The following is a 16013-nucleotide window of genomic DNA, read 5'->3' on the forward strand; positions in this document are numbered from 1 at the left end:
ACACCTCTCCCTGCCTGATTCTCTCCCTTTCTTCTCCTCGCTCTCGATGCTGACAGTTCCATTCTACTTTCCTTCCCTCACAGGTGAGCATCTCCACTGTGGGCTATGGAGACATGTGCCCAGAGACTCACCTGGGCCGGCTTTTTGCCTTCCTCTGCATTGCTTTCGGGATCATTCTCAACGGGATGCCCATTTCCATGCTCTACAACAAATTCTCCGACTACTACAGCAAGCTCAAGGCTTACGAGTACACCGCCATACGAAGGGAAAGGGGGAGTGTGGAGTTCACGCAGAGAGCCAGGAAGAAGATGGCTGAGTGCTTGGCTGGAAGCAACGCACAGCCCAACCCAAGGCAAAATAATTAACATCCGTTAGGACGTGCGGCCGGGTCGATGCCATGAATTTCAAGGCTTCCTTCCTCCTTCCTTTTTTTTTTCTTTAATCATCAGGATTAACAGTGAAAGGACACGTGAAGCAGATGTACACAAAAGGCGTTCCGTTCACAAAAATCTACCTCTAGAAATGTTCATTTTGGCCCAAACTCAGACTGCCTCATGTTACTCTGTAACTAACAGTGTTGTGTAAGATACTGACCTTCCCAATGACATTGATATTGAAACCTCCTTGAGAGGAGCCACAGCTTAGATTTCTCTTGCAGCTTCTCATGGCTTTTCAATAAATACTTCCGGACTTGAGTTGACTTGAGAAGAATTTCCCTGATTGAAAGAAAAAAGCATTCTTAATTGTCTAGAGAGAGGGAGTGTTGCCGCAGAAACTATACGAGCTTTGGAGTTAGACCAACCTCAGTCAGAAACTCAGCTCTACCAGCTGCTCGATTTGGGGCAAAAGTTTCTTTGAACTGTCTGAGCCTCAGTTTCTTCAACTTTAAATTATACTTTAAAAGCCTTCCTAGTAATCTGAGCATGGAGATTGCAGATACTACTTGTAAATGCTCAATAAATGGGGGCTGCTAAAATTGTCTGAGTAGGTATTGTGTAGTAGATTCTTGACCGGTGGCTCTCATTCAAGGGAGATTTTGTCCACCCCTCCCCCACTTGCCCCAGGACATTGGGCAATGCCTAGAGATGGTTTTTTTTTTTTTTTTTTTTTTCTAGAGATGGTTTTGATTGTCACCACTGTGACAGAGGATGAGAGGGGCTACTGGCACTAGTAGGCAGAGATCTGGGTTACTACTAAGCATGCTCAGGACAGCCCGATCACAAAGAATTATCTGATCCAGAATGTCAGTAGTGACAAAGTTGAGAAACCCTGGTCTAGCCATAATGTGGGTGCCCCCAGACTTGACTGTGACGCATGCCCGAGGGTGTGAGTGCCCCTCCCTAGACAGGAGGCCCTACATGTCCTCACCTCTCAGAGCCTCCTTTTCCTCTCCTTTCCATGAAAAAACAAAAGCAAACCAAAAACAAAAAAACAAAAAACACTGCCTTTTGGACAACTGTTCTGGGCTAAGCACTGAACGAAAGGAATTAAATGGACATGGCCCTCTGCTCTGGGCACCATCTGTGGGTCAGAAAGCCAATTCCTGCAGGTTCTTTCTCTCCCTGCCCCCATCTCCTCTTAGTTCCTTCCTTCTTCCATAAGACTTGGAAAGTGAAATCCTGGGATTTAAAGGCACTTTCAAACTGAACAAACAGCGGTTGCCCCTGTAACTAGGGGCTTGCCATGCCAACTAGCAATTTGTCTCAGGGCATGATCGGATCTCCAATTGAATCGTAAAAATAAGAGTAATCATTTTGTGCATTCTTACACTGACAGGCACTATGGGCTGCACTTTAGAATATATAACTCCGTTTACTCCTTCATCTGTCCCTAAATAAGTTATCATATTCCTTTTTTATTTAGGAAGAAATAGGCTCAGAGAGGTTCAGTAATTAGGCCAAATTCACACAACCAGTAAACGGTAGCACCAAGCTTTGAGCCCAGGTCTGTCTGATCCCTAAAGCTCTTGCTCGAAATCTAAACTTTTGGTTCTCAGACTGCATCAGGGTCTGTTAAACACAGAGTGCCAGGCCCCACCCCCAGACTGGCTGATTCAGGAGGTCCAGGTGGAGCCCAAGGATGTGCCTTTCTACTAAGTACCAGGTGATGCTGCTGCTGCTGCTGCTGCTGGTCTACGGACCACATTCTGAGAACTATAGTCTAAATCACTTCACTCTGCCGCTCCCGCCAGGAGCTCTGAATATGAAAGCAGGGTGCACCTGGTGAGAACTAGATCTAGATCTCCTGATCTCCTAAGTCCTAAGCATCCTTAACATCGTTATAAATGACCTGGTACCTAAAGGATGGACAGAAGCCCTACTGTTGGAAGGCAGCTAGATAAAAGAGGATGCCCAGGTAAATCTGAATTTCAGATAAATCACAAATAATATTTAGTAGATGTTCCAAATATTGCATGGTATATACTTCTACTAAAAAGTTATCTATTGTTTATCTGCAATTCAAATTTAAGTGGGTGTGCAGTAGCTTCATTTGCTAAATCCAGCAACACTATACTATTGTTTTTCAGAGACAAAGGTTACTCACATGGATGGAAATCACCCCCAAGTCCTAAACCCCACCCAAACATCAGGCCCCTCAGCCAAGGGGGAGTTTTCTCCCCTCTTGCCAAATACGAGAGGGAGGAATTTCAAATCAGGCTCCTTGCCAGAAACAATCATGAAAACAGAGTTACAGCATGCAGGAGATCTGGAGCACAGCTTACAGTACCAACTGACCTTCTCAGTGCAGCAGCCACCCCTTCCCTGGGAGGGGTTTGTTGATGAAATGCATCCTCTGGGGCTGTTGAGGACACAGGGAACAGGAAGGACCAGTGTCCATCACCCCTCCCTCTGCTCAAGACCCAGAGAAAATGACCCTGACCTCCTGAGCAAAATCGACTCCCTGAGAGACAGGGGTGGGAAGCAGTGGAGGGAAGGGCGGGGGAGGCCTTGGTAAGGAAGATGAACTTGTCCACGTCCCTGGGACGGGGTCTGGTCAATAGCAGCGGCCATCTCCTTCCAGTCTTACTGGTCCCATCTGCTCAGACAGCTGTGCCCTGCCTCCCGAGAGAGACTGACAGAAAGGCGTTAAAACGAACAGAAGTAGCATTTCATGAGCCCAACTGTGCACCAGGCACAGAATCAACGTTATTTCGCTTAATCCTTCAACAGCAAGAAGCACCTTTCAAGGTGGTCACTTAAAGAGGCTTAGCCACACTGGCCTTGGCAAGGTCTTTGGAACTGGGTTTGAAATCTGGCTCTGCCATTTACTATGAGGTTGAACCATATAAAATTGCTATTTTCTTAAAAAACAAACAAACAAACAGATGAATATTGGCAGTTTCATACAGTAAAACTGAATAGTTGTGTGGTCATTTAATTTCTCTGAGCCTCAGTTTCCGCATTGTTAAAATGGAGATAGTAATAGTGTCTTCCTTGGGGTTGCGGTAGTAATTAAATGACATAATGTATTTAAAACCCTTAGCACACTATTTGGCACATATTAAGAACTAAATAAATGTGGCTGCAATTATCATCAGCGTTACTATTTTGCTGGATGTATAGAAAAATTGTACAAGCCCGGAGAGGGTCACTTGTCATCGGGGAGAGGATTCAGTGGATGAAGACAGTTTCTGAATCCCTTTGCCAGCCCCCTAGCCATCAGGGCTGTGCACAAGAATCCAGACCAATCTCTCCAATAAAACTGTCTGTGATGATGGAAACATTATGCACTAGTACTAGTAACCACCAGCCATGTGCGGCTACTGAGCACTTGAAATGTGGCTAGTGTGACTCAGGACATAAATTTTTTATTTTATTTAGTTTAGTATAGTTAACTTGTATTATTATATTAGTTTCAGGTGTGCAACATAGTAATTTGATATTTTTATAGATATACTCCACACAAAGTTATTATAAGATATTAATCATATTCCCTGTGCTGTACATTACATCCCTGTAACTTATTTATTTCATGCCTCGTAGTTTGTACCTCTTAATCCCCTCCACCTATATTGCCCCTCCACCCACCCCTCTCCCCATTAGTAACCACAAGCTTGTTCTCTGTATCTGTGAGTCTGCTTCTATTTTATTATATTTGTTCATTTGTTTTATTTTTTAGATTCCACAAGTAAGTGGAAACATACAGTATTTTTCTTTCTCTGTCTGAGTTACTTCACTAAGCATAATACCTTCCAGGTCCATGCATGTTCACAAGTGACAAAATTTCATTCCTTTTTTATGGCTGAGTAATATTCCGCTATCGATATACACATACATATATATGTGTATGTATGTGTGTGTCTTTCCCCTATAAAAGTCTTTTCTCTAGCTCCTATTGGTGGAAGGCTCCTTAACATTTCTGGTTTGGCCCTGCTCAATTCAAATCTATTTTTACTCAAATAACCCTTATACTTTTAGCATGCTTCAGCATATCTTTTAACAGAATCATTATCAAAATCTCTTTAAACACTTTGAGTCTCTTGTCTATTTTCCATCTGGATCCTGACTAATACACCTTGTCTATCTTGAGAAAAATATATTGGTCCTATTCCCCAAATCACCACTGAAAAGACGAAGCATGTTTACCTGAGGATTCATATCTCCCCGACATATTACCCCAGATTGAGAAACAGAGCCCTTGGATTTAAAGACAGGAGGCATATCCAGCTTACAGATGTTTGTAGGACAGTGACGATGGGCTCCCTTAACTGCCAATGACTCATCCTTCCTGTCAAAGGCCTCCAGCTCTGCTCTCCTTAGGAGTAATTTTCAATGACTCAGCCTGTTGAATTCCCTTCCCCGAACCCACCCCACACATACAAATAGAGTTTCATGACTACATGATGGAACAGAGTACATAAAATAAGTTGGAATATATGCAGCTAGGAACAGATGTTTTGGTGCCCTCTGAAGACATCAAGAAACCATCTGGGCCAATCTACTACCTTCACTCACACAAGTTTTATTAGCCTTGTTTTCTAAGTGATATAACTGAAACCCAGGGAACTTAAGAAACATGCCCAGAGATGGCAAACATCTGTTTCTCACGCGGCCACCCTCGTTCCTATGCCCACAGCAGACACTGTTAATCAATCACTTTCCTCTTTCGCATCAGAAAACCTTCTCACTGCAGCTCTCCGGTAGCCAACACAAATCTGTCAGAGTTGACACTCAAGACCTGTTTGCCATCCTCACAGATGCTCAGACTTTAAAAATTAGAAAGTGGAGCTAGAAATCAGTCTCAGTATTCTCCTAGCACACTATTCTTTTTTAAGGATTTCCCTATAATCCAGAAAACCTGTGCAGACTGTGTTCATTCTATCCTTAATACCTATGATGCCATTGTAAGGAAACCTCCCTGAGCCTCAGTTCCCACATTATAATAATGAGATTAGTAAGACCTCTTTGGGAGGATTAGCTGATATATGAATGCAAAGTCCCTGGCACAGTCTATCATATGCTAGGTGCTCAACTCATGGTAGCTCTAATTATTATCCGTTCCTCATGAACAATTCCATTTACATCCACCATCCAGAGCATGCCCTTCTATGGTGGTCATTAGGGTCCATGTCATTGAGCTGTTAAATATTTTCATTCTTATGGAATATATGCATCGTAGCTTGCACTGCTCCACCACATTCAGGTTTTGTGTGGCCAAGTGTCTGCCTTTGGCCAAGTAAATGTGAGCAAAAGAGACATGTATTACTTCTGGACAGAAGCATTTGACTTCTGCCTCTGTATTCCAGTCTTCCCTTTTTCTGTCTTGGTGATTACGGGAATAGATTTCAAGATGGAGTATGCATCAGCCCACAGCTCTGAGTGACAATGATAAGCAGAACCCTAGGCTGACCCCACTTGACATGTAGTACACCTTTGCTGGGTAAAGCCACTGAGATTTTGCAGTTGTTTCTTTCTGCAGCCGTAACCTAATCTGCCTAGATAAATACCGCTTTCTATCATATCAAGGTTCCGGGGAGGCTGAAACTTCTCCACCTCACAAGAGAGAAGTGACTTGAAATATTTCACGTCTTAAAGGTTCACATACCCCAAAGTCATTTTGTTACTCTCTTACACAGTGCTGGATAGTAATGCTATTTAAAATGTATTGGACTTCTCTGGTGCAGTGGTTAAGAATCCACCTGCTAATGCAGGCGTCACGGGTTTGAACACTGGTCCGGGAAGATCCCACATGCCTCAGAGCAACTGAGCCAATGCGCCACAACTACTGAGCATGTGCGCTACAGCCCACGACCCACAACTACTGAAGCCCGTGCACCTAGAGCCTGTGCTCCCCAACAAGAGAAGCCACCGCAACGAGAAGCCCACGCACCGCAACGAAGAGTAGCCCCCCCTCTCCACAACTAGAGAAAGCCGGCGCAGCAACGAAGACACAACGCAGCCATAAATTAATTAATTAATTAATTTTTAAAAATAAAATGTATTACATGCCCATTATGTGCCAAACATTGTTCTGGGCACTTCATGTGAACAAATGTGCACACATAGCACAATTCTGGCATAGAGTAAATGTCCAAATTCACGTTCATCTTCATCACTGTCCTCATCACCATTATCACGTATCATCTCCAGTCCTTCCAACAACCCAGTGAGGTAGGGATGGCTATGATCTCCACTTGACAGAAGGGGAAACTAAAGCACAGAGCAGTTAAGTAACATGACGAAGGTTTCAGAGGTAGAAAATAACACAGCAAAGATCTGAGCTCAAGTATGCCAGAAACAAGTCCTTGTTCTTTCCATGCTGCTACATACACTTTCTGATGAAGACCACAAGTTCTGTGCCGTGCACTTTCCTGGTCACTCCACTTCCCACTGGTGGGGCGGGTGTCCCACCATCAGATATACACACCTGGTGCCACCACTTGAAACTGTTGGAGGCTAGTTCATGGAAGGAGGAGAGAAACCAGCCTCCCTTAGATCAACTCATCCATGGAAATGAAAAGTTGGCATTCAGGAAAAGGATCATGTTTTTCTACCAGCTTCAAGATCCACTGTTTAGAGGGGTTGCTCCCTCGCCCCTCGTTCAACTTTCTTCAACATCCCTAGGTTGTCATTTATTTCTATTTCATAAGTAGCACAGGGCCAGGGGCCAGTGGTAAGTTTGCCCTGCCCTGTCCATCTCCCTAGAGCTGCAGAGGCCAAACAGGGAGGGAGGGAGAGAACCCAAGCACCGACAGACCCACCAACTACCCTCCACCCACCAAGTCTTCCTCCAGGCCATTTATTTCATCAAAGTGCAGGATGCTCAAGGGAACCTCCAGAAGGGGGACAATTTCATTTTTCCCACACCTTGGAAATTAAAATTCTTTCCAAAAAAATAATTCACTTTGTTCTTTGAGAAAGCTAAAAAGAGGAGAAAAGGGGTCAAGGAGTAAGAGGTAAGAAAATGAGAGGCAGAGAGGAAGGGAGGGAAGAAAAATAAAAAGTTAAATAGAATAGGGGAAGAGAAGGAGATTAAGATAGTCAGGAAGGGAAAGAGATTGAAGACACTACTGTGTATAAAACAGAATAACTAATGGAACCTACTGCATAGCACGGGGAGCTCTACTCAGTGCTCTGTGGGGACCTAAAAGGGAAGGAAATCCAAAAAGGAGGGGATGTATGTATACATATAACTGATTTATTTTGCTGTACAGCAAAAACTAACACAACATTGTAAAGCAACTGTACTCCAATAAAAACAATAAGAATAAAATAAAATAAAAATAACAAAGTATATTAACATTTTTTTAATTAAAAAAAAAAGAAGAGTAGGAACAGAGTAAAATAGCAGTGGGACTGGTTCTGTGCTTTCATGAGATCAGCAATCCATTTGAACTTTCATCTTTTCTTAAAATTTTAGTTGGTACCATATTGCCAATTGCCCACATCTGGGTGTTTTATGGTGTTCCTTTTCCTATACTCCCACCCACATCCCGAGAAAAGCTACTAAGTCACTAGTCCCACAGTCCAATTCATAACCAGAGTTCATTTTGAAAGGACACAGAGTAGTGGGGAGGAACTTTGTAGTCCATCTGGACTAGGTTTAGAATGCAGCCCTAGCACATTTTTTTCACTCAACAAATATTTACGGATAACCATATATGTGCCGAGCACTGTTCTAGGCACTGGTTTACAGTGAACAAAATTCCACCCTCATAAAACTTCCACCTCAGAGAAATAAATAAAAATGAAAATATATGGTATCTTAGTGATAAGTACAACGGAGAAAAATAAACCATTAGAGGATAAGGAGTAGCAGTACTGGGGGGAGGGGCACTTCTAAATAAAATGATCAGGGGAAGCCTCAGTGTGAGGGATGCTACTGAAGCAAAGCTTTAAAAGGAGGTGAGGATTTAACCCTGTAGGTGTCTAATGAAGAGCAGCCCCCAAGTGCAAATGCCCTGGGGCAAGAGTATACTTAGTGAGGGCATGAGAAGCAAGGAAAAGGTGGAAGGTTCCATGCAGTGTAGGTCCTGGTGGGAAAGAAGGATTTTTGAAGTTCAGACACTAGAGTGAACTGGAAAATAGAAAGTGATGAACAAAAAGTGGGACAGTTGAAACTGACTTTAGGGAAAGGCTGCAGTTCCCTTAATGACACGTTCTGGAATAAAACCAGGTGAGTGAGTGTTTCAAATAGGATAGAAGATACAACCATTAAAGAAGATGATATGAAGGACCCGAGAGACAGAGTATTGGAAGTTTCATCTATGGAGATACTACAGTCACCAAAAATTGGAGAAGAGAGGTTTTGGAGAGGGAGCCAGCTCCCCCTCTTCAAGGGACTAGAAGAGGGCCTGGAGATCAGTAGATGATTGTGCTAAGAAGGAAAAGGGGGTCTGACGACTTGCAATTCAAATTTGCTTTGGAGCAGTTAGGGAGGAGGAAGGCAGAATGATCTGGAAGCAGCAAGAAGGAGCAAGGAGGACAGGCCCAGTCGGTAAGGGCTGTTGGATAGAAAATCATCACCACTTGAGAGGAGTGCAGGAGAACAGGATCCGCAGGGGAGAGTCAGGTAGCAGTGAGGTTCATTGTCATCTCACTAGTATTTAGTGTGCAGGTGGACCAAGCATGGTAAATGCTCTGCAAAGCATAGAATAGTCCCACAAGATGAAGACTTGTCTCATCCAATGGTGCCCCCACTGCAAAACATATAATACAGTTAGGGAGAGAGAGCATTCAATATTCAAAGGAAAGGCTAAGGGTACAGGGGGAATTGTTGATGATTGACACTAGTTCCAGGGACCAGAGTGGAAGTGCTGTAGAATTCGGAAAGGAGAAGAGATGGGGTCAGAAAAGGGGGTGTCAGAGTACTGCCTCTTTGTCCTGGAAGCTTGCTTGCGGCCTGTTTCTCCAGACCTTCAGACTTGGGTCTTGGACTAGAACTACACCACCGGCTTTCCTGGGCCTCCAGATTGCAGAGGTACTTCTCAGCCTCCAAAATAGACCATGTGGCTCACGGGGTCTTCGTGCCCCAGCCAGGTGTCTGGCCTGTGCCTCTGAGGTGGGAGAGCCAAGTTCAGGACATTGGACCACCAGAGACTTCCCGGCCCCATGTAATATCAGTCAGCGAGAGCTTTCACAGAGATCTCCATCTCAATGCTAAGACCCAGCTCCACTCAACGACCAGCAAGCTACAGCGCTGGACACCCTATGCCAAACAACTACCAAGACAGGACCACAACCCCACCCATTAGCAGAGAGGCTGCCGAAAATCATAATAAGGTCAAAGACACCCCAAAACACACCACCGAACGTGGTGCTGCCCACCAGAAAAACAAGATCCAGCCTCAACCACCAGAACACAGGTACCAGTCCCCTCCACTGGGAAGCCTACACAACCCACTGAACCAACCTTAGCCACTGGGGGCAGACACCAAAAACAACGGGAACTACGAACCTGCAGCCTGTGAAAAGGAGACCCAAACACAGTAAGTTAAGCAAAATGAGAACACAGAGAAATATGCAGCAGATGAAGGAGCAAGGTAAAAACCCACCAGACCAAACAAATGAAGAGGAAATAGGCAGTCTACCTGAAAAAGAATTCAGAGTAATGATAGGAAAGATGATCCAAAATCTTGGAAATAGAATGGAGAATATACAAGAAACGTTTAACAATAACCTAAAGGAACTAAAGAGCAAACAAACAATGACGAACAACAAAACAAATGAAATTAAAAATTCTCTAGAAGGAATCAATAGTAGAATAACTGAGGTAGAAGAATTGATAAATGACCTGAAAGATAAAATAGTGGAAATAACTACTGCAGAGCAGAATAAAGAAAAAAGAATGAAAAGAATTCAGGACATTCTCAGAGACCTCTGGGACAACACTGAATGCACCAACATTCGAACTATAGGGGTCCCAGAAGAAGAGAAAAAGAGAAGGACTGAGAAAATGTTTGAAGAGGTTATGTTTGAAAACTTCCCTAATATGGGAAAGGAAATAGTCAACCAAGTCCAGGAAGTGCAGAGTCCCATACAGGATAAATCCAAGGAGAAACATGCCAAGACCCATATTAATCAAACTATCAAAAATTAAATAAAAAGAAAAAATATTAAAAGCAGCAAGGGAAAAGCAACAAATAACCTTATAGGGATTCCCTTGTATGTTAACAGCTGATCTTTCAGCAGAAACTCTGCAAGCTAGAAGGGAGTGGCAGGACATATTTAAAGTGATGAAAGGAAAAAACCTACAACCAAGATTACCCTACCCAGCAAGGACCTCATTCAGATTCGACAGAGAAATTAAAACCTTTACAGACAAGCAAAAGCTAAGAGAGTTCAGCACCACCAAACCAGCTTCACAACAAATGCTAAAGGAAATTTTCTAGGCAGGAAACACAAGAGAAGGAAAAGACCTACAATAACAAACCCAAAACAATTAAGAAAATGGTAATAAGAACATACATAATGAAAACTACCTTAAATATAAATGGATTAAATGCTCCAACCAAAAGCTATAGATGAGCTGGATGGATACAAAAACAAGACCTGTATATATACTGTCTACAAGAAACCCTCTTCAGACCTAGGGACACATACAGACTGAAAGTGAGGGGATGGAAAAAGATATTCTACGCAAATGGAAATCAAAAGAGAGCAAGAGTAGCAATTCTCATATTAGACAAAATAGACTTTAAAATAAGGACTATTGCAAGAGACAAAGAAGGACACTACAGAATGATCAAGGGATCAATGCAAGAAGAAGATATAACAATTATAGATATTTATGAACCCAATATAGGAGCACCTCAATACACAAGGCAAATGTTAACAGCCACAGAAGGGGAAAACGACAGTAACACGACTTTAACACCCCACTTTCACCAATGAACATCATCCAAAATGAAAATAAATAAGGAAACACAAGTTTTAAATGATACATTAAACAAGATGGACTTAATTGATAGTTATAGGACATTCCATCCAAAAACAACAGAATACACTTTCTTCTCAAGTGCTCATGGAGCATTCTCCAAGACAGATCATATCATGGGTCACAAATCAAGCCTTAGTAAATTTAAGAAAACTGAAATCGTATCAAGTATCTTTTCTGACCACAACACTATGAGACTAGATATCAGTTACAGGAAAAAATCTGTAAAAAATACAAATACATGGAGGCTAAACCATACACTACTAAATAACCAAGGGATCACTGAAGAAATCAAAGAGGAAATCAAAAAATACCTAGAAACAAATGACAATGAAAACATGACAACCCAAAACCTATGGGATGTGGCAAAACCAGTTCTAAGAGGGAAGTTTATAGCAATACAATCCTACCTTAAGAAACAAGAAACATCTCAAATAAACAACCTAACCTTACACCTAAGGCAATTAGAGAGAGAAGAATTAAAAAAACCCCCAAAGTTAGCAGATGGAAAGAAATCATAAAGATCAGATCAGAAATAAATGAAAAAGAAATGAAGGAAATGATAGCAAAGGTCAATAAAACTAAAAGCTGGTTCTTTGAGAACAGAAACAAAATTGATAAACCACTAGCCAGACTCATCAAGAAAAAAAGGGAGAAGACTCCAATCAATAGAATCAGAAATGAAAAAGGAGAAGTAACAACTGACACTGCAGAAATACAAAGGATCATGGGAGATTACTACAAGCAACTCTATGCAAATGAAATGGACAACCTGGAAGAAATGGACAAATTCTTAGAAAAGCAAAACCTTCCGAGGAAGAAACAGAAAATATAAACAGACAATCACAAGCACTGAAATTGAGACTGTGATTAAAACTCTTCCAACAAACAAAAGCCCAGGACCAGATGGCTTCACAGGCGAATCCTATCAAACATTTAGAGAAGAGCTAACACCTATCCTTCTCAAACTCCTCCAAGACACAGCAGAGGGAGGAACACTCCCAAACGCATTCTACGAGGCCACCATCACCCTGATACCAAAACCAAACAAAGTTGTCACAAAGAAAGAAAACTACAGGCCAACATCACTGATGAACATAGAGGCATAAATCCTTGACAAAATCCTAGCAAACAGAATCCAACAGCACATTAAAAGGATCATACAGCATGATCAAGTGAGGTTTCTCCCAGGAATGCAAGGATTCTTCAATATACGCAATTCAATCAATGTGATAAAACATATTAACAAATGGAAGGAGAAAAATGATATGATCATCTCAATAGATGCAGAAAAAGCTTTTGACAAAATTCAACGCCGATTTACGATAAAATTCCTCCAGAAAGTAGGCATAGAGGGAACTTATCTCAACATAATAAAGGCCATATATGACAACCCCACAGCCAACATCATTCTCAATGGTGAAAAACTGAAACCATTTCCTCTAAGATCAGGGATAAGACAAGGTTGTCCACTCTCACCACTCTTATACAACATAGTTTTGGAAGTTTTAGCCACAGCAGTCAGAGAAGAAAAGGAAATAAAAGGAATCCAAATCGGAAAAGAACAAGTAAAGCTGTCACTGTTTGCAGATGACATGATACTATACATAGAGAATCCTAAAGATGCCACCAGAAAACTACTAGAGCTAATCAATGAATTTGGTAAAGTAGCAGGATACAAAATTAATGCACAGAAATCTCTGGTATTCCTATATACTCGCGATAAAAAATCTGAAAGTGAAATCAAGAAAACACTCCCATTTACCATTGCAACAAAAAGAATAAAATATCTAGGAATAAACCTACCTAAGGAGACAAAAGACCTGTATGCAGAAAACTATAAGACACTGATGAAAGAAATTAAAGATGATACAAACGGATGGACAGATATACCATGGTCTTGGATTGGAAGAATCAACATTGTGAAAATGACTATACTACCCAAAGGAATCTACAAATACAATGCAATCCCTATCAAACTACCAATGGCATTTTTCACAGAACTAGAACAAAACATTTCACAGTTTATATGGAAACACAATAGACCCTGAATAGCCAAAGCAATCTTGAGGGAAAAAAAACGGAGCTGGAGGAATCAGGCTCCCAGACTTCAGACTATACTACAAAGCTACAGTAATCAAGATAGTATGGTACTGGCACAAAAACAGAAATATAGATCAATGGAACAGGATAGAAAGCCCAGAGATAAACCCACACACATATGGTCACCTTATCTTTGATAAGGGAGGCAAGAATATACAATGGAGAAAAGACAGCCTCTTCAGTAAGTGGTGCTGGGAAAACTGGACAGCTACATGTAAAAGAATGAAATTAGAACACTCCCTAACACCACACACAAAAGTAAACTCAAAATGGATTAAAGACCTAAATGTAAGGCCAGACACTATAAAACTCTTAGAGGAAAACATAGGCGGAACACTCTATGACATAAATCACAGCAATATCCTTTTTGACCCACCTCCTGGAGTCCTGGAAATAAAAACAAAAATAAACAAATGGGACCTAATGAAACTTCAAAGCTTTTGCACAGCAAAGGAGATCATAAACAAGATGAAAAGACAACCCTCAGAATGGGAGAAAATATTTGCAAATGAAGCAACTGACAAAGGATTAATCTCCAAAGTTTACAAGCAGCTCATGTAGCTCAATATCAAAAAAACAAACAACCCAATCCAAAAATGGGCAGAAGACCTAAATAGACATTTCTCCAAAGAAGATATACAGACTGCCAACAAACACATGAAAGAATGCTCAACATCATTAATCATTAGAGAAATGCAAATCAAAACTACAATGAGATATCATCTCACACCAGTCAGAATGGCCATCATCAAAAAATCTAGAAACAATAAATGCTGGAGAGGGTGTGGAGAAAAGGGAACACTCTTGCACTGCTGGTGGGAATGTGAATTGGTTCAGCCACTATGGAGAACAGTATGGAGGTTCCTTAAAAAATAAAAATAGAAGTGCCATACAACCCAGCAATCCCACTACTGGGCATATACCCTGAGAAAACCATAATTCACAAAGAATCATGTACCACAATGTTCATTGCAGCTCTATTTACAATAGCCAGGACACGGAAGCAACCCAAGTGTCCATCAACAGATGAATGGATAAAGAAGATGTGGCACATATGTACAATGGAATATTACTCAGCCATAAAAAGAAACGAAATTGAGTTATTTGTAGTGAGGTGGATGGACCTAGCGACTTTCATTCAGAGTGAAGTAAGTCAGAGACAGAAAAACAAATACCGTATGCTAACACATATATATGGAATCTAAAAAAAAAAAATGGTTCTGAAGAACTTAGGGGCAGGACAGGTATAAATATGCAGACGTAGAGAATGGACTTGAGGACACGGGGAGGGGGGAAGGGTAAGCTGGGACGAAGTGAGAGAGTGGCATGGACATATATACACTACCAATCGTAAAAGAGATAGCTAGTGGGAAGCAGCCACATAGCACAGGGAGATCAGCACTGTGCTTTGTGACCACCTAGAGGGGGCGGGGTAGGGAGGGTGGGAGGGAGATGCAAGAGGGAGGAGATATGGGGATATATGTATATGTATGGCTGATTCACTTTGTCATAAAGCAGAAACTAACACACCATTGTGAAGCAATTATACTCCAAGAAAGATGTTTAAAAAAAAGAGGGGTGTCAGAACGAAAGTCTAGGGGCTGAGTAATGCCGCAGGAGTCCTAGGCATCTTATGGTGACACGGATGAACAGGAAGGTGGTCCTGCTGGTCTCAGGGGAGCAGTGGTGATGAATTTGCGAGTGTGGAAGGCGGGAGGGACGGGCCGTCCTGGATCCACCTAGCACTCCTACTGATGCAGGCGTGATGTCTCCATAAGGGGTGATCTAATCTGGAGCACCTAGAGCTTGGGATTCGCTCTTGGCCCTGAAAACTGGAGGAAGGAAGGCCCAACAAGGGCATTCCGAATGCTTCTTGATTCCTGACAGGCTAAGCTCTGTGCCCTCATGCAAGTTACTTAACCTTGCTGAGCCAGTTTTATCATCCATATATGGCCCCCAAATACCCATCTCACAGGCTTATTGCAAGGCTTAAAATTAGGCAATGGCAGGAAGCATCTAGTCCGGCATGTGATAGGTGCTCACTGCTATCAGGCCCACAGCCTGTGGCTCAGGCTGCACATACCTGAGTTCAAATCCTGACTCTGCTGCTCATTAATTGTCTAACCTGGGGCTAGTTATTTAACCTCTCTGAGCCTCAGTTTCTTGTGAGTAAATCGGGAGAATACTACCAGGTACACAGGGCTCCTGTAAGGAATCAATGAAGGATGATGTAATGAGGTATTATGTTTTGTCTTCTCTTTGCTGGAAGAGACTCCAAAGCCTAACAAGGTAATTTTGTCCTCCTTAACCCTAACAATTTCTCAAGTGAATCAGCAGCCCTCTGTGTTCTGAGCTCCTGGTCCCAGGGAGAATCAGGAACTGCTTTGAGAAGTTTTCAAGGCTGCTACTCAGGCCCTTGTTTGGCAGGCCTGAGCACATTAAGGGATAAGGCGAGATTGTGGTGAACTGGAGGGCACCGGAGACTAGGGTCTGGAGTTGACGTTGGCCTATAAGCAGCCTAAACCCAGGGAAAG

The 16013-nt window shown here is 42.2% G+C and overlaps 1 protein-coding gene across 1 annotated transcript in view; it reads left to right on the forward strand.

Annotated features, from left to right (window-relative positions):
* The window catches only part of KCNV2 (potassium voltage-gated channel modifier subfamily V member 2), a 17028-nt gene extending 16663 nt beyond the window's left edge, over positions 1-365 (forward strand). The window contains exon 3 of the mRNA XM_007464198.1: positions 84-365. Coding sequence (XP_007464260.1) covers positions 84-365 — 282 coding nt within the window. The remainder of the gene's footprint in view (positions 1-83) is intronic.
* Positions 366-16013: the final 15648 nt, after the last annotated feature.

This window comes from Lipotes vexillifer, unplaced genomic scaffold (genome assembly GCF_000442215.2).
Source record: "Lipotes vexillifer unplaced genomic scaffold, Lipotes_vexillifer_v1.1 scaffold1544, whole genome shotgun sequence".
In the NCBI taxonomy this organism is placed as follows: Eukaryota; Metazoa; Chordata; class Mammalia; order Artiodactyla; family Lipotidae; genus Lipotes; species Lipotes vexillifer.